The sequence below is a fragment of the Cryptomeria japonica genome, chromosome 4, assembly GCF_030272615.1.
Source record: "Cryptomeria japonica chromosome 4, Sugi_1.0, whole genome shotgun sequence".
Taxonomy (NCBI): Eukaryota; Viridiplantae; Streptophyta; class Pinopsida; order Cupressales; family Cupressaceae; genus Cryptomeria; species Cryptomeria japonica.
The window spans coordinates 591271058-591294375 of NC_081408.1; the positions used below are offsets into that span (position 1 = coordinate 591271058).

The window sequence follows — 23318 nt, forward strand, 5'->3', positions numbered from 1 at the left end:
TAACAAGGGCCGACCTCCATAAAACAAATAAATACCAAGCGCTCCATTTAATTTTTTAATGAATTAATAATCAATTATTAAATGCCTTCATTTTTAATTAATAAATTCGATTTTCTTACAAGGCAAAAATAATCAATTAATACCAAGCGCTAAATTTAAATGCCATTAATTAAATATCGATTTTCCTAGCATTTAAATAAATTCAAAAATGCGTTTGAGCGCCAAAATTTTTAAAAAACATGGAAAATATGTACCTCATCGCCCTGGTCCCTGACTAAGGGACAGGAGCGATCCATCACTTGGTCTTGATTTTTTGCACTTTTGACGTTCAAAGCCTTTAACCTCACGTTGGAATTGGCATTTTCGCTAGGATTTTCAAACTTGAGTGACTTGTCTTGCAAATAAATGTCCCTTAGATGTGATATCGCCCTGGTCCCTTGAAGAGGGACAGGAGCGATCCTGAAGCTCTAGCCAAAACGTGTCATCTTTCATCCTTGGTTCCTCGTTCATTGCCTCTTAAAGGACGTCCTTGACCTTAGCTATCCTTGCATTGTCTTGATTTTGTCGGAACATGAGTGTTTTAGTAAAAATCGCCTTGGTCCTTGTCCAAAGGACAGGAGCGATATGAGTCCTTTAACTTAATTGATAACACTTTTACGTTCAAAACTCTTGCATATCATCTTCAAAAGACACCTTGTACCTTTTACCCCTTTGCAAAACCTTGACTTAACGTGATTTTTGAAGGAATTAGCAACTATAATCAATATCGCTCTGGTCCCTTCCTGAGGGACAGGAGCGAACTTCAAGTCTTTGGGTTCATGCTTGCGTTCTCCAACTTGCAATCACCATCATCGTGCAAAATAAAGTTCCTTGATCCTTCGTGATCACTTGATGCTTGATAAACTTTCAAATTTTAAGCCTTCATAAGAATTTCGCTCTGGTCCCTTGGAGAGGGACAGGAGCGATTTTAGCTCTATGGGCCTTATTTCACTTTGTCACCTTCAAAACTTATATTCAACGGGTTCGTAATGTGCTCTTCTATTCATCCATGCCTTGAGATCGGTTCAAACTGTGCAAGAAAGTCATCCACAACAAAAATCGCTCTGGTCCCTTCCTGAGGGACAGGAGCGAACTTAAGCATTTTGGTCCTTTGTTGACGTTTGATAATCTTCAATTTGTCTTCAACGGGTTCGATTGACCTCCTTTCTTGCCTTCGAACATAAAATTTGCTTGATCTTTGCCTAGATCGTACCTTATGAAGAATTTCGCTCTGGTCCTTCAGTGAGGGACAGGAGCGAATTTGACCCTCTAGGCAAAACTTCATCATCTCATTGTTTTTGATCAAGTCTGGATGCTCTATCATGCTCATTTCGTCCTTCACCATGCCTTTGATGTCTCGATTCGTCCAAACAAGGTCAGGAATGGCTCAACTAAGCATTTTCGCTCTGGTCCCTTGGTGAGGGACACGAGCGAAATTTGACTTGTCGCACTCTCGATCAGGACAATTTTAATGGAATATAACATTTAAGTATAAGTGACATTTCCTTCTATGTTTCTTCTTTCTTATACTTTAAGTTATATTCCATATATACTTTCAGGATGTTTGAGAGTGGTTTCAGACCTCCAGGAGTTATATTGCAAAATCTAGTTTTTGGAGGTTTTTTCAGTTTCCAGACTTAGTCAAATTCAGGATCAGGGCATTCCAGACTTAGCCAAATTTCAGGATCAGGACCTCACTCAAGCCGGACTTGCTACCCTGTTGATCTCCCCGACAGCACTTCAAGTTATATTCATTTGATAAAATGTACCTCTTTGGACCTTCTCACATCGTCAAGACGTTAAAATCTTGCAAGGACAAAGCAAAATTGGATTTGTAGCTCCGGTCCTTCACTGAGGGACAGGAGCGATTTTGCTCCTACAGGCCAAAATATCATGATTTTACACATTTTATCACTTCACAAGGCGAAAACAAATCATTTGAAATGCCTAGGATCAAAAATCAAAAAAGTCAAAATTTGGTCAAAATTACTCAATTGGACAAAATTCATGTTTCATCATCAACACTTAGACGAATTTAGACTCTGCGTCAACATTCCAATTGAAAATTAGACCATTCTGGCGAATTCATTTCATTCAAAATTTGCATTCTAGAAAAGGAAACTCAAAAGCTCTCAAAAGCGACTGGATTCTGGTCCGAAAAGACGGTAATTAAAACCCTAAGGCTTGACCCTAAATCCAGACAACTAACAAACTAACAAAACCCTAAAAAAAAGCAAAGCGAAAACGAACAAAACGAGCAAAAAACATGGGTCCCCATTTGCAATGGGGCGATGTGTGAAAACGTCACAACATCTAGCGCCACCTTGAATAAATGTTGAAAAACATTTCAGAGATAAAGACTCAATCGACACCTAGAACCTCTGGAAAATTCAACCTAGCTCATCAAGAGATTAGAAAATGTACTCAAAGTAGAAGGAGAATCCTTAACCATATCTAGACACTTAGTCTTTGATTACCCAGGTGTGTGCAAGTGTATTCATTCCTCTCGACAAGACAACTATGACTTTCAGGTTCCCCTGTGATAGGCTACGTAGTATATCTGAACTTCAAAAGCATCCTGGATAGAGCCTCGCTGCCAGTCAGACGTCCATAGTCCCGACGAGGTTATCGCCGCAAGCTCACGAACATTGCTCCATTGCCAGCCAGGCGTCTATAGCCCCGATGGAGTTACTCGCATATTCCCTTTAGCCAATTTTGATATTTCGTTTCATTTCACTTTTCTCTTCATTTTTTTCTTTCATTTTCTCTTTTTTTTTTCTCTTTTTTCTCATTTTTTCCTTTTGATATTGCTTTTTCTCTTCGTCAATTCCTTTGGCTTGTAAGCAGTGAAGCTTACTGGGGTTTGAGGATTGCGGTGGCGCTGAAGCCAGATTTTAGATTTTTCACCAATCACAGCTTTGCCTAAAAACCATAATGACTCGGAGTCTATTAATGTGTGAAGATATAGTAATCAACAGATGTCGGCATCAAGACACAGAAAATGATTCCCTTCCAAGTCAAATACAGGTCCTGATCAGATGATAAAGCTGAAGAGGAACAACCTCGGATTCCGAGCACTTCATGAATAGATATCTAAGAAATGAGTCTAACATAAGATCCAGGATATTGCCAGCGTGCGGGCAACAACACAAACGCCCTTCTCACAAGATGGAGGCTCCCACTCAAGACACCTAAACTAAAGCAAACCGACCGACAAACCGACCCAAAGCAAACTAAACTAAAACGCACACCAAAAGAAAACAACTAAACTACCTGAGCCACACTAGATCATGAGTCAAATGACTCAAGGCAAATTAAGAACAAGGCTCAAAAGACCTCTAATCTAAAAACACAAAAAGAAAACCTACTCTAAACCTATATACAAGAGTCCTAGACTCGACACGACTCAAAGAAGCAAAATATGTACATGACTTTACATGATTTCTCAGGTTGTGCAACAGGAGCATGGCAAACGTGATGGTTCTCAATCGGGCAAATTCATCCTTAAATACAAAAAGGCAAACTCTCACCATGCACATCTCATACTCAAGCAAGTTTTCACTCAAAATGATCAACTGAGGTAATTCGTTAGGACCATGATCAATCCAGATGCAAGTTGTTTTCCCAAAATCCCCATAATCAAAATCATAATAACTTTCAAGGCTAGGACTAAGGAAAGAGACAACCTGGCGTATTTCAGGCTCAGACGACATTGTATTGTCGGAAGCGAGGTCACCAACTGCTTCAGGAGGTCGCCATTGATGACGAATCATTCCACGAGTATCCACAACATATTGATCTTGATTAGGAAATTCCTCTTGAAACAAGCTCAGCGCCCCTTCGAATAGCTCAAGATTCTCTGTTTTCACTGAGATATCTTGCATAAACCAGGCATCTTCATGAAATATTGTTAGCATATCTTCAAAAATGAGAGTCTCCTTGATAGATTGAGCTTCAAACATCTCCTCTAGTGGATCAAAGATAATCTCAGGTGACCTTTCTTCTTCAAGTATAGTCTCGGGAGGTCGAAGTTGATGATGGATCATATCACTCCCAGTAACTTGCTTATCTAGAAAAAATTTTGGCAGTGATTCCATTTGTGTTTCCTCTGCAAAATCTTTCAATGCTTCCTCAAATAGCATAATGGTGATAAAATCTTCAAGCGCCCCTTTGAATTGTTCTTCATACCTGGGCTCACTTATGATAATTTGTAGCTCTTCACTCAATATCTCAACTTGATTGTCTTCTTCAATGAGGCCATTCGAAAACTCTTGCAATTCAATTTCAAGGATCTCCTTTTGTAGCATAAGTGAGAATTCTTCAAGGAATGAGTCGTCCTTTCCTTTAGTTGCTTGTTCAACTCCTGGATCTTCCTTTATTATTGCTTGAATATTCTCAACTGATTCTTCAACTTTTGTTTCATAGTATTCCTTTTCAGGTGCAAGGCATGGCAGGCTATCCATTGTAATACATTGATCATCAGGTGCATTGGTATTGTCAACGTACACTTGATCCTTCTCACATTCAGATGTTGGAGCAATGTCCTGTTCATAGGTTCTCCTAAATTCGGCTGCGAGATGTGCACCCCAAGATCCATTCATGATACATTCTTCCTCGGACAAAGTTGGCATTCCAAACTGGTTTATGACTTGATTGATAGCCATTTCACATACTAAGCAAGTAAATTCCGAGTGAGGTGAGTTGTGAATTCTACACCACAATGGTAGCAATATGTTTTCCAGACGCATTTCACCATCCAAAACGAGTTGACTCTCGATCATCCACATGAAGCTTAGAAGAGGATCTTTAGTCTCTGGGACACTGAAGTTGCCTTCTTCCGTTTCTGGCCTTGGGACATCCCAAAAGAAGATTTTTCCCTGTGCTGCCGATTCCATCCTTGATAAGTACTTCAAGCAATGCATTTCATCATGTTCCTCTGTCTCGTGAACTCGACACTGCCCTGGTCTTGCAAACTCGGACAATCTACGTGGATAAAGTTGTGTATCTAACCTCCACCAAAGTTCAGGAAAATCAACTTGTTGCTCCTCGTGAAACTGTTGTCGCTCCATTGAGAAATCCTTCTTTTTGATTTTTTGATTTTTTGATTTTTTTGGATTTTCTATTTTTCACTTTTTTTGGATTTTCTATTTTTCGCTTTTTTTTTGGATTTTCTGGAATAAGAGAGATCTTGAATATCTCGGATTCAACTTGAACGTTCAACTGGTTCCAGCTTGATTCCTTCTTGCGTAAGTCCAACTAACGATCCAGCAGTCACCTTCCTTCGAGTGTTTGAGAAAAAGCTTTCCACTGATCTTCCTTGGATTCAAGAGTTCGTGTTCACTGTCAAGCACTCCTAATTCAATCTGTCGAGCGTGGAGGAGGGTAAAAAGTTCTTGACAAGATCGGACTTTCAAATGCTCAGCCCTCCTTCTAGCGCCAATTCTGTTGACCGCGGGAGGAGGGACAAAAGCTCTTGAGATAACCTCCGTAAATTTGAAGTGATAGAATCTGGAGTTCACGTACAAGCCCTCCTTCTAGCGCCAATTCTGTTGTGCGCGGGAGGAGGGACAAAAGCTCTTGAGATAACCTCCGTAAATTTGAAGTGATAGAATCTGGAGTTCACGTACAAGCCCTCCTTCTAGCGCCAATTCTGTTGACGTGTATTTTGTACACAATCATACACAGAATAAAATACCTAAAGGCATCTTATCCTCTCTTGAGAAAATAGTCTCTAACTGCTGAAGATTCGCGTAAAGGATCAGTTAGGTAGACTCCAAGGTTCTTTTAGTGGGGTCTCCACGTGTGGACAAGCTCCAGTGGTATGATGTGATTTGCTGGAATCACAAGGGGACTTACATTGAACTTCCGATCTGCTTTGCTGGACACAGGCTCTTACTAACTTAGATTAAAAAAAATAGAAAAAGGATAAGGGCGAAGAGAGGATCTAATCCTAATACTAAGAATGTAGGAGCAATGACTTGACCTTTTGATGAAACTCTAACTAGGTCTTGTTTTGACATCAATGGAACATCTACACAAGACTAGTGCAATCTTCTAAGGGGAGCTTTATGATGTTCAAGTTATCACCGCAGGCATAGATACCATCCAAGTTGATGCATATCAATGAAGAGGCAACAAATTGAAATTGAGCTTAGGCTGAATGATTCCAGTTGACTACGCAAGGCAAGTCTGCAATCAACAAACTGCTAGTAGTATGGATGTACGAATTCCACCATCAATCAATCACATTTCCTCCATTCATCTAATTATCTACCATCTAAGATTGAAGACTCAACAAGAAACCATGCAAATTGCAAGAAAAACGACATATTTCACCATTACTTCAATGAAAATGGAGTTTGTTTACAATCAATGGCAACAATTTCTTGCCTTGTCCTCCTATTCTACTCTCTAACTACTTTCAACTATTTACAAATCTCTCTAATTCTATCTAAAAATCTCTTTCACTCTAATTCTCCTTTTACAAATGAAATGTTTGGGCTTATATAGTGCCCACAATACAATTTGATGGCTTAGATCAATTCAAGATCAATGGCCAAGATTTTACAATGAAAACCCTAATTAGGGTTTGTTACAACCATTACATAACATTTAATGCTTGACCAATGATAAAATTGTATTGCTTGGACACATGTCCCTTCTAGAAAAATCGACCAATGGATAGCCGGGGTAGGTACATCGGAGTTTGTGCCACCTTCCATGAGTTAAGTACATTGAATCTGGACATGCTGAGATGGACTTCTCTGATTGGAGAAATGATGACTAGGACGCCACCTCATCTGACACTTGAAGCTTGCTAGATATTTAATTTGATGTCGTTGAGAGGCTATCTTTGATTAACTCTTGTTCTAACTCCTTTTGTCCTTGATGTGCAGGATGATGTACCTCGCCTTGGAACGCTGGATTGGAAGAGGTCGCCCATGTCTTGGCTTGATCGTCCTGGCGAAGACCGTCCTTGATCCGGCTTGATTTTCCTTGAAGAGACCTCCATTTGACGCCTACACAACATTTCAAAATTAGTAACATGATTTTGCAATACATAACATAAATTAGAGAGCAAATTTTAGGAAACTTAATGATAAGTCCTTTATTAATCATTTCCTAAAAACAACTGAGCTAAGGCAAAACAAAATTTCAAAATTCAAAATTAAGGCAATGACGATCAAAATTTGAAATTAAAACAAGAGATCTTGCCATACCTTACTTGAGAGCTTAACTCTAAAATGCAAAATAAAGGAATTCGCCTAGGCAAAATTTGAAATTCGATAGTCTTGATGTGATCTTCAAAAGAACGTTCCTCTTATCAACTTCGCCACCCTTCAAGCCTTGGACGTGATCTTTTCTTCAAGTTAGCAATTTCGCCATCTTTGATATGTCTTTGACGTCCTAGGCAACTTCGCTCAAATAGAAACTTCAAGTTCGCCTCTCCTTTGGATAGTTACTAGTGCCTTCTAGCTTGAAATGAAATTCGTTCCTCCTTTGCCTTCTCCAAGTCGCATATGAGAGATGATAAATGATGATGTGAAAATGAAATAAACTACCCCTCCCTTTATAGCGCTCACACCTCTCACCACCATTTAGGCCGACTTTGTAAAAATAAAGCAATTTAAATGATTTTTAAATGAATAACAAGGGCCGACCTCCATAAAACAAATAAATACCAAGCGCTCCATTTAATTTTTTAATGAATTAATAATCAATTATTAAATGCCTTCATTTTTAATTAATAAATTCGATTTTCTTACAAGGCAAAAATAATCAATTAATACCAAGCGCTAAATTTAAATGCCATTAATTAAATATCGATTTTCCTAGCATTTAAATAAATTCAAAAATGCGTTTGAGCGCCAAAATTTTTAAAAAACATGGAAAATATGTACCTCATCGCCCTGGTCCCTGACTAAGGGACAGGAGCGATCCATCACTTGGTCTTGATTTTTTGCACTTTTGACGTTCAAAGCCTTTAACCTCACGTTGGAATTGGCATTTTCGCTAGGATTTTCAAACTTGAGTGACTTGTCTTGCAAATAAATGTCCCTTAGATGTGATATCGCCCTGGTCCCTTGAAGAGGGACAGGAGCGATCCTGAAGCTCTAGCCAAAACGTGTCATCTTTCATCCTTGGTTCCTCGTTCATTGCCTCTTAAAGGACGTCCTTGACCTTAGCTATCCTTGCATTGTCTTGATTTTGTCGGAACATGAGTGTTTTAGTAAAAATCGCCTTGGTCCTTGTCCAAAGGACAGGAGCGATATGAGTCCTTTAACTTAATTGATAACACTTTTACGTTCAAAACTCTTGCATATCATCTTCAAAAGACACCTTGTACCTTTTACCCCTTTGCAAAACCTTGACTTAACGTGATTTTTGAAGGAATTAGCAACTATAATCAATATCGCTCTGGTCCCTTCCTGAGGGACAGGAGCGAACTTCAAGTCTTTGGGTTCATGCTTGCGTTCTCCAACTTGCAATCACCATCATCGTGCAAAATAAAGTTCCTTGATCCTTCGTGATCACTTGATGCTTGATAAACTTTCAAATTTTAAGCCTTCATAAGAATTTCGCTCTGGTCCCTTGGAGAGGGACAGGAGCGATTTTAGCTCTATGGGCCTTATTTCACTTTGTCACCTTCAAAACTTATATTCAACGGGTTCGTAATGTGCTCTTCTATTCATCCATGCCTTGAGATCGGTTCAAACTGTGCAAGAAAGTCATCCACAACAAAAATCGCTCTGGTCCCTTCCTGAGGGACAGGAGCGAACTTAAGCATTTTGGTCCTTTGTTGACGTTTGATAATCTTCAATTTGTCTTCAACGGGTTCGATTGACCTCCTTTCTTGCCTTCGAACATAAAATTTGCTTGATCTTTGCCTAGATCGTACCTTATGAAGAATTTCGCTCTGGTCCTTCAGTGAGGGACAGGAGCGAATTTGACCCTCTAGGCAAAACTTCATCATCTCATTGTTTTTGATCAAGTCTGGATGCTCTATCATGCTCATTTCGTCCTTCACCATGCCTTTGATGTCTCGATTCGTCCAAACAAGGTCAGGAATGGCTCAACTAAGCATTTTCGCTCTGGTCCCTTGGTGAGGGACACGAGCGAAATTTGACTTGTCGCACTCTCGATCAGGACAATTTTAATGGAATATAACATTTAAGTATAAGTGACATTTCCTTCTATGTTTCTTCTTTCTTATACTTTAAGTTATATTCCATATATACTTTCAGGATGTTTGAGAGTGGTTTCAGACCTCCAGGAGTTATATTGCAAAATCTAGTTTTTGGAGGTTTTTTCAGTTTCCAGACTTAGTCAAATTCAGGATCAGGGCATTCCAGACTTAGCCAAATTTCAGGATCAGGACCTCACTCAAGCCGGACTTGCTACCCTGTTGATCTCCCCGACAGCACTTCAAGTTATATTCATTTGATAAAATGTACCTCTTTGGACCTTCTCACATCGTCAAGACGTTAAAATCTTGCAAGGACAAAGCAAAATTGGATTTGTAGCTCCGGTCCTTCACTGAGGGACAGGAGCGATTTTGCTCCTACAGGCCAAAATATCATGATTTTACACATTTTATCACTTCACAAGGCGAAAACAAATCATTTGAAATGCCTAGGATCAAAAATCAAAAAAGTCAAAATTTGGTCAAAATTACTCAATTGGACAAAATTCATGTTTCATCATCAACACTTAGACGAATTTAGACTCTGCGTCAACATTCCAATTGAAAATTAGACCATTCTGGCGAATTCATTTCATTCAAAATTTGCATTCTAGAAAAGGAAACTCAAAAGCTCTCAAAAGCGACTGGATTCTGGTCCGAAAAGACGGTAATTAAAACCCTAAGGCTTGACCCTAAATCCAGACAACTAACAAACTAACAAAACCCTAAAAAAAAGCAAAGCGAAAACGAACAAAACGAGCAAAAAACATGGGTCCCCATTTGCAATGGGGCGATGTGTGAAAACGTCACAACAGTACCTCAGCAAGCTTCATGTGTTAGGACCCATTTTTTCACCCAGCTAAGTTGTGCTTAAGGGGAGGTCTTAGTGTAGTTTTCTTATTTTCCTTAGTTTGATATTATATATTTTCTTAGACATTTAGTTTAGCTCACTTATTTATAGTGAGTGGGTCATTATGAAATTAGATGGCATCTTCTCTAAGTGTAACTCTCACTTATTTTTGGTAGTTAAAGTTACTTTTCTCATTCACCAATTTTGCCTCCCCTCTTTCCTATATATGTATCCACTCCTCTCATCTTCTCTAAGTGTAACTCACTTATTTTTGGTAGTTAAAGTTACTTTTCTCATTCACTAATTTTGCCTCCCATCTTCTCTAAGTGTAACTCTCGCTTATTTTTGGTAGTTAGAGCTACTTTTCTCATTCACCAATTTTGCCTCCCCTCTTTCCTATATATGTATCCACTCCTCTCATCTTCTCTAAGTGTAACTCTCACTTATTTTTTGGTAGTTAAAGTTACTTTTCTCATTCACTAATTTTGCCTCCCATCTTCTCTTAAGTGTAACTCACTTATTTTTGGTAGTTAAAGTTACTTTTCTCATTCACCAATTTTGCCTCCCCTATTTCCTATATATGTATCCACTCCTTTAGCTTTTTAGCCTTTTTATATGTTCATGCTATTGTGAGTTTTCTTTAAGCTATTTTGCTTATTGCAGATATTGTCTCTTGAACATTTTTTTGCATATCTCCAATATTGTTGGAAACTAACTCTATTATGCTATTTTGATTTTATGATGATATGTATTAAACATTTTATTGGATTTACTCCTTGCCCTTAATTTTTGGTTATTTTATGTCTTACAATTCTAACATTCAAAGGACAAAATTTTGAAACAGGGAAAAAAATTTATTGTTTTTAATCAAAGTGTGATCCTTTTGAAGCTATTGTGTCTTTATGGAATAGATCATGAGCATGTATTGATCTGAGCAAAGCTATTTTAATATGTGTTTCTTAATCCCTGCAAATATCTTAAGTATGATTTGAATTCTCAATTCAGTGGTGTTAGATGCTATACTTGGACTAAAGCTAAGGAAGATGTTAAATTAGTTGGCATCATTTTAAACAATTCTGAGCAAAACTATTACTATTTGAAAGAAGTTTAATTTACAGAATATGCTGCTAGTTTCGATTCATGATAACTTTGATTGCAATTTTTTTCCTCCCTAACCTCTCTTTTTATTCTTCTTTAGGCCTCTTTCAATAAGTCCTAAGTCAAAAAATAAATGACTCTGCAGTCCAATAAACAAGTCTAAATCTAGGTAAAAAAATTAAGCTTTTAATAAGCCCCATACAGGTGTCAAAAAGCCCCTACACTAGATTTCATTTTCGAGATACGAGAAGGGAGGGCTTTTTAACCTTGTAAAAGGTTATAAACCCCATACATGTTGGTGTCTCTAAAAAGCACAATACGTTCGGATTAGCAATTTCCCCAAGTTTTTTCCTTATGGTATTAACTTCAATATTTTTTATGTGTTAGCTCTGTGTCCCCTACCACTTGCCACACACCACCCCCCCCACCCCCTACCCACCTCCCCTTAATTATAAAATTGATCTTTTCCCATTCCTCACTCCTATGATTTTTATTATATTTTTATATTTGGATTTTAAATTGATAAGGTTTTTACCCTTTCCTTTTTTCTAATGTTCTCTCCCTTAAACTTTCTTTACATTTACTTCAATTTTTATTGTTTTTGGTTTCCACATCTCCTTGGCATCACCTATTATATTGGTCGAATCTTGCAAACCTCACTTCGTCTATTGCTTATCCTAGTGATGGATCATGGAGTGTGATCCAAGCCATTGATGAAAATAAACACAGTTTTTCTCAAAAGCTTCAAATACTCATCAATGTAACTATCTGATTGACAATTAACTTCATTGTCTGCAAAATAATCAAAACACAATTTAGATAATATAATGGTTCTACGGAACCTAACTTTGCACCTTGTGTATAGAGGACATGATCTACTTAGCTTTCAAATAAAAACACCACAAAATAACATGCTACTACCTTCTAAGATATAATTGCTAGCTATGGTGTTTATGTGCAAATTAAAAAAGCATGGCTCATTGTTTCTTAAATAGGCCGTGTGTGGTCTCATATTCCCACAATGCTTGGGTCATCTATAAGGAGGTAGATGCACATATGGTATATCGATGCCTATATATGTGTGTGTGTGTGTGTGTGTGTGTGTAGAGAGAGAGAGAGAGAGAGAGAGGATTTTATCATAAAAAAAGATAATTTGTTTTCAGAAATTATGAAAGAATGTCAACAATCAACTCACTGATGTTGAATCAAATGCCATGTTACGAATTGTTGCCAGTGTTGACCTCCAAGATTGAGCATACAATCTTAGGTATCCTAATTTCCTTCCATTCATTTTGACAGCCTGTCAATACAAATAAATTGATAACCTGCCGATATCATCTAATTACAAATTATTTGAATAAAGTTTGCTCTAAACGATTTCATAATCTACTTAATACTCCCTATGTGTAAATATTTAATGGCATGCAGAGTGTATTGAATCAATAAACCTAATAATTACTTTGCTTGTATTAGCAACAACTGTAATCATTTTAGCAATGTCATTGTCTATTAGCTATGAGCAAATGCATAGCTATTAGAATCCCTGCCAGATATAATGAGATTCCAATTCTTCCAGGTCCCCCTTTCATTACAGAACCAAACGTACAATATAATCTATAATGACAAAACATTCCTAGGTTTATTATAATTTAACATTGAAATTTACAGCCACAAATTCTTTATACCTGTTGTGGCCTTGAAACAATAGCTTTATGTTGCATGATAGTTACAAAAGGAAAAAGGAAATTCAAACATATTGATCAAAGGGCGTAATTCTCCACAAAAATAAACCTCATATAGCGAAGTAAAATCTTACATTTGTAGTATTAGAAGTTAGAACGTAAGTCCCTACAAATGAAGGTAAGGATTTGTATTTTGCCATCTCAAAAACCCCACTTTGCTCATCCTAGGCAACTTTCTCAAAAAGTTCAAGATATGTACATTATATTCATGGAAGGTTGTTGGCCATTGGTGAGTTCAAAAGACATTTGTACAAAATCAGTGTCAATTTCTTGTTGCGAAATTTGTCTTAGCTGTGTCAGTTTACTTAATTCCTGTAAGAACTTTTTTGAAAAAGACTGGATTTTAAGAGTGTTCGGGAGATCATTTATTCAGGATAAGGGGTAGTTGTAATTTATGGTTATTTTGCTTTGAAATCTGCTATCTATACACAATATCTTTGCACCATCCTTCAATTTACTAAAGCAGGTTACAATAATGGTGGATTTAGATAGTTGTATGTATCCATTTCCTAGTAGCTCTAAAAAATTGTTTATCCACCCCTTGCTTTCTTTCATTGACTGAGTCTATAACATGATCTATACATTGTTAAACTATTTGGTTCCACTTTTACTTGGTGATCAATTTCTCGTTGAGATGGCAATCCCCATAGCAAGCTATTGCAGAAAACATAATTGTATTAATCAAATAAAGTTCTTAATCTCATTTCCATTTGGGATATTGGTTGCCTATCTACACTCTCCCAGATAAATATTACATATCAAAGATTTTGTTTCCCAACTGGTCCTAAGGCATGGAAGTGAGATGCTAGATGTGTTTGGACTCAAGAAGTTCATCCTTGTAACCAAAAGTACGATCTCTTTGTCCTTTACAAATCCAAGAACATGGACTCTACCATACTTTGAAATATCATATCATTCTTATAATTATACTTATAGCCAAAGTGAATCATTCCTGTTAGTGTAGGTTTTTTTTTCCTAGTTGGTTATTATTTTCCTATTACTAGGTTTTTCCTACACTTTTAATTAAGCTTGTTTAGTATTGTGGGTGAAATCGACATCTTCCATGGAATTTACAATTGCCTATTTTAGGCTATAGTGGTGGTCTCTCCCCATTGGTCGTATTTGACACCTCTCCTCTCTTGGAGGATAACTCTATGTTTTTATTTTGATATTGTATCATTTACATTCACAATTTTATTTCTATTCATTTACAATAGGTGTTTTGGGTTATTCATCTTTTCAAATTCTAACATGGTATTAGAGCAATTCTAGTGCAAGAATAAATTTCGGTTTCCTTATTTGAGAGATTGGAGGGGAGGTCATAAGTTTTTTGCAGGTTCTCTAAAAACTCATTAAGCTCTTCTCTTGCATTTCCATATGAGCTTAAGAATCAAAAAAGTTTGAGGAAAAATTTTTATCTGTAGGGTATTTTTTGTGCAAATATTTTGTAAAATTTGTGTGTTTGCAGCATTCTAGTAATCCTGGTGGCTTTTTCAGTTGTTCCATAGTGTCCAAAAGGCTCAAAAAAAGTCAAATTTGGCTTCTATTTCAAAAAAATCAAAGCACAAAAAATAAAAAAAATATTGGAGTTTTCATTTTTACATCTTATTTGAAACTTCTGCTTGTCAAATAGAAAAATGGAACTTTCTAGGTATTATTCTTAACCCCGAAAAACCATTTGGGTATCTGCTAGATTTTGCAGATACTAAGCAGATTTGACAAAAATTGTTCTCCAAAAAGATCATGCGACCATTTTTTGGCTAATTGGTTGAATTTATTTTATTTCTTCATCTTCTACTTGATAGATTGAAAAATGCTTTTTGGGTTTTATTCACAGCATCAAAATATTTCTCAATTTTCATTATTTTTTACATACAATGAGTAGATTTTCCAAAAATAAAAGCAGAGGTAAAACTTTTTGTGCAAGTAAAAATATTCCTACGGGACAAATTCAGTTTTTCGAAAATTCATATCTTTTGCCTCGGGTGTTGGATTTCAGTGAACAAAATAACATTGTGAAAAGCTAAAGATGAGCACTTTCCATCTAAGTTGGGTTTAATCAATTTTATTGTCACACTTTTCAGATATTGCAAGTTGAAGTTGGTGTTGAGCACAACTACAAAGCTTATTTTGTTCTAAATTTTGAGTTGTCTTATACTTTTGGCCATTGTGGATCTTGAGACTTGTAATTTGGAAAAAAGTTTTGTAATTGCACTATACTATAAAGTGCCAACATTGTAATATTTGGGTGGGTGATTTTTGATACTAGTGGAAAGTGGGTATCTCTTTGTGTCTTCTATGTAATCACGAACTAAGATAAAGTTTCATTAATGGGGGAGTTAATCGTGTCTCTTGATAACTATTTCCATCCTTTTGTTATCAAGCTAACCTCAAAGAACTATTTGTCTTGGAAACAAGGGATAAAGAATCACTGTCTTGAGCAGGATCTACTACCCTATCTCCTTGGACTAGTTCCTAAGCTAAGTGACTATGAACAAAAGAATGTGTGGTTTAACAATAATGACATGGTCTATGGACTAATATGTCTTAGTATTTCGAAGGATACTCTACATCACATAGAGCATACTGAGTGCCCTTTCACTACTTGGACCATCATCCAACAATTGTATGGAGACATTGGATCTTCATCCAAAAGTGATGTTTTCCTTAGATGATCATGCTCTTATGCATGATCAGGCTCTTATGCATGATGTTTCCACATTTGAGGACACTCCATCTCCTCCACTTGAGGACATTTCATATCCTCCAATTGAAGACATTTCAACTCTTGTTGCTACTACCGAGTTCAGCAATATTTCTTCAATAGCTTCCAATGGTTCCATGCAACAAGGTTTTCATCATCTTCCTGAGATAGATCATTGGGATACTGTAATATCCCTTGGCTAATCTGACCCTGTTTCGCTTATTTGAACCCCAAGGAATATTGTCAAACACTTGGCATACAATGTTTGAAGCCGCTGTTATGAATTTTTTTATTGTCTTCTTTGGGTTTGTAGGCTGCAAATGAAGTTATGGAAAGCTTCTAACAATGCAAGGTTGTTATACAAATGATATACTAGGTGTTTTAGACCTTTACACACACATGTAATGACTGAAATTAACTAATACAGCTAGTTGACATTATGACAAACACTTGTCGTGCATCCCAATGTATACCTACAGCCATTAGGCATTTAAGCAAACAGTTGGCATGAAAGCTAAGTGGCTGATCAATATTGAATGTTACCATGAATGTGGAATATGCAACTTATATCTCCATTAAACATATGCAACCTCCAAGTATTTCATGATATAATCATAATAGCAGATGTAGCAATGAAGTAATGATTATCTAATACAATGACCATAGATAGAAAACCTGGAATTTCAATGGCTGCCTTGATATATTGGTTTGATTCTCCTCATATGCAAAGCCCTTGTCAAATATATATAGCTGTTCACCTTTCTAAATCCCCTTCTATAGAATTTGAACTACTGTAGTGCACTGTTCATGAGCACTGTTCACAGCACTGTAGCGCACTGTAGTCTCTTTCAATCTGCAAACAAACTCTGAAATAAACCCTCCAATCAGCTCAATATTGACTCCTGAGTGAAGGCAACTCTCACAAGCATAATCAGATGATATTGCACACCCTCTATATGCTGTTACAATGAAGAAGCCACACTCTCCAATGCCGACAAGCCTTGAATCTTGCAGAAACCCTTGGTATTCTACACTTCAATGCTCGAGAGAAACTTCAATCAAAAACTACAATCACATAATGAAGTTCGATTCCTTTTGCACACTTATATTTCCTCAAGAAGTTCGAACTTCTTCAAAAAGCTCTTAATTAACATTAAAATGTTATAATATTTCATTGGCATCAATAATGTAATTAAACCTTGGGTTATGTGCTCCTAAATTATTAAAAAACTTGGCCCCCTTCTCATGATAAATAGACCCTCATTTAAGTGCTTTATAATATAAAGTCATTTTATAACTTAATAATATAATCTCCAAATAATTAATGTTTAATTGATCCAATTAAACATTAATATCTCCATGAATACTCTGTATTTTCGAACGTCGTCTGAACTGGGAGCTAACATGAGGAGACTGCATATGACCATACCCCCTTTACTAAAAATAGCAGGGGTCCATCTCTAACATCCCAAGACTTACTAAAAATAGTAAGTAGAGCAAATGATGTCCGAATGATGCCAAACGAAGACCAAACTGAAGCACTCTAAACACTGGGGATGATACCAATCCTCAAAAGACCCTCTAACCAATCCCATTAGCCTACGAGGGTCAAGGTAATAGGCTAATCCTCACTAAAGAACTGATGTCAACAAAAAGGGGACATCACAGACACATTTGTACCAGACACTAAATCTTTGTTTGTAGAGTCCCACATTGTAGACTTGGAGGACACCGTTGAGGATATTCATCTCTTCTTTTCCGATAGCTCCTATGGAGTTGCATCATCTTTTGATGTTATGAGCACATTTTCAAATCTTTGTATTCTTTCTTTGCCTATATTTGCGTCTATCGTGACAGTACCAGATGCACATTGGTCCAGCTATCACCATACATCCATGGTCACTGTACTTGAATCTTCTATGGTACCTAATTCATCTCATCAGCATATCTCACACTTTGGCACTGGGTTAGAGACATTTGAGCAATTTTTGTAGGGGTCATCTTCATCTTTGGACAATGATCTGCATTGGTCTTCATGAAATTCTAGATTGTCATCTTCAGTAGTGTGGCCTAGAACACCTAATTTGATTGTGACAACTTTCAACATCGACATGAAGACCACTAAGCAGATTTCAGAGACATCATTCATTTTGATCTTTCTTCCTACATATTCCTTTCAGGAATGGGAAGATATCATGCATACACCATTGTTTTTGTTTCTTCCTAAGGGGAGGAATGTTGTTCGACAATTGTGGACCATCTCCTACATCCAGTTTCAAGCATCTACCATTGGCTACACATTGTCAAGGTAACACTTAGTTCTTCCACCTCTTTTCTCTTTCTGTCTCTCTCTTTCTCTCTATTTTTGTGGGGGCATCTTCTTTATCTTGGGGGGAATTTCTTTGTACATGGATACCTAATATGGCCTCATTCATCACAACCCATCATCTTTTCACCCACTTAAGTTATGCTTAAGGGGGGGTGTTAGTGTAGGTTTTTATTTCCTAGTTGATTATTTATTTTCCTATTCCTAGATTTTTCCTACACAAGCTTCTTAGGATTAATAAAGTGAGTATTAATGTGAGTGGGTGCAAGGTGTTTGCATCTTCCATGGGAGTTACACTTGCCTATTTTAGGCTATTGTGGTGGTCGCTCCCCAATGATCATATTTGCCACCTCTCCCCTCTCTCATTTCCTATATATACTCACTCCTAGCTAGTCTTGGTATTCCATTCCGTTCTATTGCATTCTGCAACTTTTTGCTCTTGCATTCTCCTAATGCTATTTTGTTTCTTTAGCATTTTGCAATTCTCTCTTGGAGGCTAACTCTATATTGTTATTTTGATCTTGTATCATTTACATTCACAATTTTATTTCTATTCATTTGCACTAGGTATTCTAGGTTATTCATCTTTTCAGATTCTAACAATTCCTACCTATCTTCTTAAATCAAAATTTAGGTGAACACTATATTGTTTGATTTCTAAATTGGCATAAGCTGCATAGTTATCATGTATTGAAGCTCTTGATTGATTGTCAATTCAATTACATAAGCGTAAGCTTGTTCACTGCTAGGAATTAGTTTTTAAAAAAAACTTTTCTAATAGTAAACGGTGGGTACAACCTGAGTATGTTTTACAGCCCAAAAAGCCTTCACTTGACCATGAACTAATCCACTAATATCATCAAACTTCAAAGTGATGAAGAGACAGTATTAAAGCAGAGACAAGAACATTCCAATTGAATAAAAACAAAACAATGACACTGTCATAACATCAATTAATTATTTTATAGCATCATCTAGTCATTTATGATGTCATCATTGTCCATATTAAAGTTAAACAATATTTTTAACAGGAAGACATTGTCAAGTCAAAACCCTAGTTTTGTCTCTACCATTTGACCTTCACTGGATTTTCTTCTTCACATTTGAAAATGCATGACTGACATGACCAGCAAGGCATCATACTTTTTTGACTTTGCTTAAAGTTATTACTGTTAGTAGGTCAATTCATGACCCATTTTCACCAATGCACCAAAATTCCTAGTCCTCCATACAGGAATCAAAGCAAAAGAGGACATAACGACAAATGACCTTCAATGGGTTTTCTTCTTCACATTTGAAAATGCATGACTGACCTGACCAGCAAGGCATCATACTTTTTTGACTTTTCTTAAAGTTATTACTGTTAGTAGGTCAATTCATGACCCATTTTCACCAATGCACCAAAATTCCTAGTCCTCCATACAGGAATCAAAGCAAAAGAGGACATAAAGATAAATACCCAGCAAATTGATAGTAGCCACTACCTTGACCAGAACTGACCAAAGAAGTCACACTACATCAGTAGTGACCAGCAATAATTTTCAACAACTGGACTATTTGACTACAATCTGAATTTTCTTGGATCAATTCTGAAGAAGATAAGTGCTGCATCCCGCTTAAGTACATTTAACCAGAATTGCTATGTTGATATTCTGCAATAAAAGGTAGTTTAAAGCGCAAAATTTGTTATTTGTTTTTCAGTTTGACTAAGGTAATTGACTGTTCAGTTGATTCCTTTGAGAAGTAGGCAGGATGTATCGCAACCCTGTGCACTGCCTTTTACTAGATATTTACTTTTCATGCAAATGATGGATTCTGCTCTTTTGGGTTCCTACTAAGTTTTGAGTAAATATTATTGAGAAGCTATCCCTCACAAGGACAATACTGTTAATAAAACAACGTTGCTTGGATAAGTGATTAAAACACAGGAAGGCCCCTGATAGTTGGAGAAATTGTGTTGTTTCTAGTTCACCATATGGGGAACTAAGTTACTACCATTCCTATTAACATCAGTGACACTTTGTGGCCATAAGTACTAGGAAGGCATGACAAACTATTAAATCTTGGCTACTATGAAAAGGGGATAGATTTCGCAATGGATTATCCATCAACTAACAATCTATATAGTGGTCTCCCATCATCTAGTTTCAAGATAAGCTATTGGTGGTTACTCCATGGATGCAATCCCTTAAGTTCTTCAAAAGGGGAATCGAGCATCTACAAGATCTTAACTCTAAGGCTAACCCACTTAGCTCTCTTTGCCTCAAGCCAAAGCTAAATCTAATTAAAAGTCATGTTGACCAAGAAATCTTCCAGACAATGATTGAGATCTCAACATTACCACAAAATATCCATGTACTCCATTACGCCTTAGTGGAAGGAAATAGTATGTTGATACTATTTGATGTAATTAAACTCCTAAGAAAGCATATAGGGCTTTTGCCTCATCTTGTCATGGTTCAAACAACAAATACCAAGTGGTCTCTTCATTCTCCCAATTTTATCTAGGCTCAACATTTTCAAATTGTGTAAAAAGTAGTTGTGAAGACCAAAGTTGCCTATTTTGCCTAGTGTTTGCTTTACCAAAGCCTTCCTATTGGCACCCATTTGATACATCTTGGCATATCTAATCCAAGATGTCCACTTTGTGAGGATAAAAAACCCTTCTAAGTCTTTTTTGGTTTTGTGTTTGTGAACAAAATGCCTAGCAAATGGATCCATGACTTTTTTTGACCTTTCAAGCCTAAACTCTTTACTCGGCACAATCTCCTTGATATTGGGGCCGAGTTTTCCATAGAGTTCTCCTAGCTTTGGCATGCTTTCAGATTGAAAATTCTTTTCTATATCTAGAAAAATATAAGTTCTACAACTTTTGTTTATTCTATTGTGGATAATAACAACCTTACGTTTAGGCAAACAGAGAAGTTGGTGGACGTATGTAGTGCTTTGTGGCTACAAGATCAACAAACTACTGAGTATCATCAGACTCCAACCTTAAGTTGAGATGTTGATCCCAAAGATTCTATACAAATTGATGAGGACAAGACACAAGAGGGATCGGTTGGGGTTCCACTGCTTAAGGCAGCCCCTTATATTGGCAGTGACTCAGACTCGAACTTTGATTTTGATACAAACCTACCAATTGCATCTACTGATTTAGATTAGGGACAGCCATATTTTCTATTCTTTTCTCATTTTAGTTGAAACTTGCAGCCTTTGGCATTTTGTTATAATTCTTAAATAAAATATGTGCACATTGACAATGAAAGCATTTAAATTTTGTCAATTTGTTTGCCAACTCTCATGGGAAATCTCAATTCAATCTAATGTTATGTATTAAACTTCTATAATGTCTATGATGATGCTTTATCAATCTTATGAAATGAATATTTAAAATTTCTCTCTGTTTTTAAAAATTTCCCTATTTTTAATGGTCGTCATTCCATCCCCTAAAAAATGGCTCAAAAGTACCCTGTACCAGAATCATGTCCGCCATCCCCTACCATCCCTGTTCCCGAAACTTGGGGGAGCATAGAAAATTAGAAAAACTAGCTCCACACTCCAATTTAATGCATAAGCTTCCTTCTTGCAACATCCTAAAGAGGACTTCAAAAAAATGGACTGAATTGCCTACTCAGTGCTAATGATATTAGGATCGATATAAATATTCAGGCTATTTTTCTAGGTAAATACCGCCACAGTCCCCATGAGTTGGGATCCAATCCAAATATCTTCTATAACTGTTTCTCGTTAACAGTGTATGGGTATTGGTTCTGCAGATTATCATTAGCGTCAAGTGTCAAACTAGGCTTCACAAAGAAGAAATATCCTGAACTTCAATACTTTTCATGAAAACTTCAAGTGCCAGCAAATATTATTATATTTGCAATAGTACAGTATAGTAGGAGAATATTCTGCAATTAAGAAATTATAGGCTAAAAAATATCAGGAAACACAGAAATTGATGAAGCTGGGCCTCCATTGAGGGGCTACTGTTGATTTTATTTCACCCTAGGGTGTCCCACAATATAATATTTTCAAGGACATGTAGCGGTGGAAGGCTGAGGCTTTGCTGCAACTGCTTTGATGTTTATTGCTAGCTTGTGTACGAAAGAATTTTCTAACAAAAGATTGCCAAGTTTAATCCGTAGTGGCAGTTAGTTCACCAAAATGTAACAATTGTGACTCCATTTACCCCAAACGAGTCGGAAGCTGTCTCAGCAGCACAGGCTAAAAATTTCAGGAACGCCCTCCCTGGCACCAGTAACTGAACGGGTAAGATAATCGGTGCTCTTTTAATTAAAGGGAAGCTATTATAATTCTTTTTTTTTAAAACGGCATAAAAATTTGGCCCACTGAAAACATAATCATAAAATTTTCTCTCATTTTATTAGTAAAACGAACCCCGGCGTTGAACTCCATAAAACAGTCATCGACAGGCAACTTGACCTTTTCTTTAGATACGGAATAATTTTTTGCCAAATGGTCAATTCGAGTTAGTCATTTGAAAATAAACCAGAATAGGCAAAGAAAAGGTGTATAACACAAACAAGTCACCAGAAAGGTGGCACACGTGCACGCCCATATTCCTTTGCCATTAATCCTTCACCGACTCAAGTTTTACATGGCCACAGTTTCTTGTTCTGTGTAGAGCTTGGGAAAATAAAATTGAAATTAAAATTGCTGAAAACTCGTCATTTCGCGTAATAAACACGCAGAATTTACAAGAAGAAATACAGTTTGAAGATTAATGGAAAGATTGCAGTCTGTAAATCTTCTAAAGTAAGGAAATATGGATGAAAGAAACGGTGAGTTAATTAATTTCATGTATTTAAATAGAAAAAATTCATTACAATTTAAATCAAACAAACCAACCTGCAGCAAGCCGGAAACCAAAATGACTGATAATTGATTATCGACAATCGTTAATCGATATTCCCAAACAGAAGGATTTCTGCCTGCGGAGGAGCTGATGGTAGCCTAAAAGGACTCTTAATAGTCTTTCAACAGCTGAAAAAATGTGGAGCCAAATTAATATTAAAGGCGGAAGGCGGCCGGTTAATTTAGAAAATAATGGGCCAATTTTCATATTTACAGAAGTTTGGAGCCAATAGGATTGAAAAATTACATGAGATTTTTGAAAAAAGCTAAAAATTAATTGAGTTTATTGTTAACGGTTTTTTTTTCCTTTTTAAAGTAGGTTTTCAAACTTTTTTCCAAATTTATTTATTTTTTTATATTAGTATATTTATTTTTAGTAGAATGGTAGTAGAAGAAGATAATTTTAAAGTGCAGGAGGCTAAGGATAGTCTGTGGACAAAATAGTAGATGAAAATATATTATATTTGTTTAATTACAAATTTTTTATTATTATT

General features: G+C 36.6%; 1 protein-coding gene across 4 annotated transcripts in view; it reads right to left on the reverse strand.

The window, feature by feature from the left end:
• Positions 1–22998, reverse strand: part of LOC131078635 (GTP 3',8-cyclase, mitochondrial) — a 155847-nt gene extending 132849 nt beyond the window's left edge. Inside the window, exons 1-2 of one of the 4 annotated variants that reach the window (XM_058016403.2) lie at positions 22819–22998; positions 12367–12471 (exon numbers count right to left, since the gene is read on the reverse strand). In XM_058016403.2, coding sequence (XP_057872386.2) covers positions 12367–12462 — 96 coding nt within the window. In that variant the 5' untranslated portion in view covers positions 12463–12471; positions 22819–22998. Of the gene's footprint in view, positions 1–12366; positions 12497–22818 lie in introns of all 4 variants that reach the window. The other 3 variants (XM_058016396.2, XM_058016395.2, XM_058016391.2) reach the window with 3 other exon arrangements.
• Positions 22999–23318: the final 320 nt, after the last annotated feature.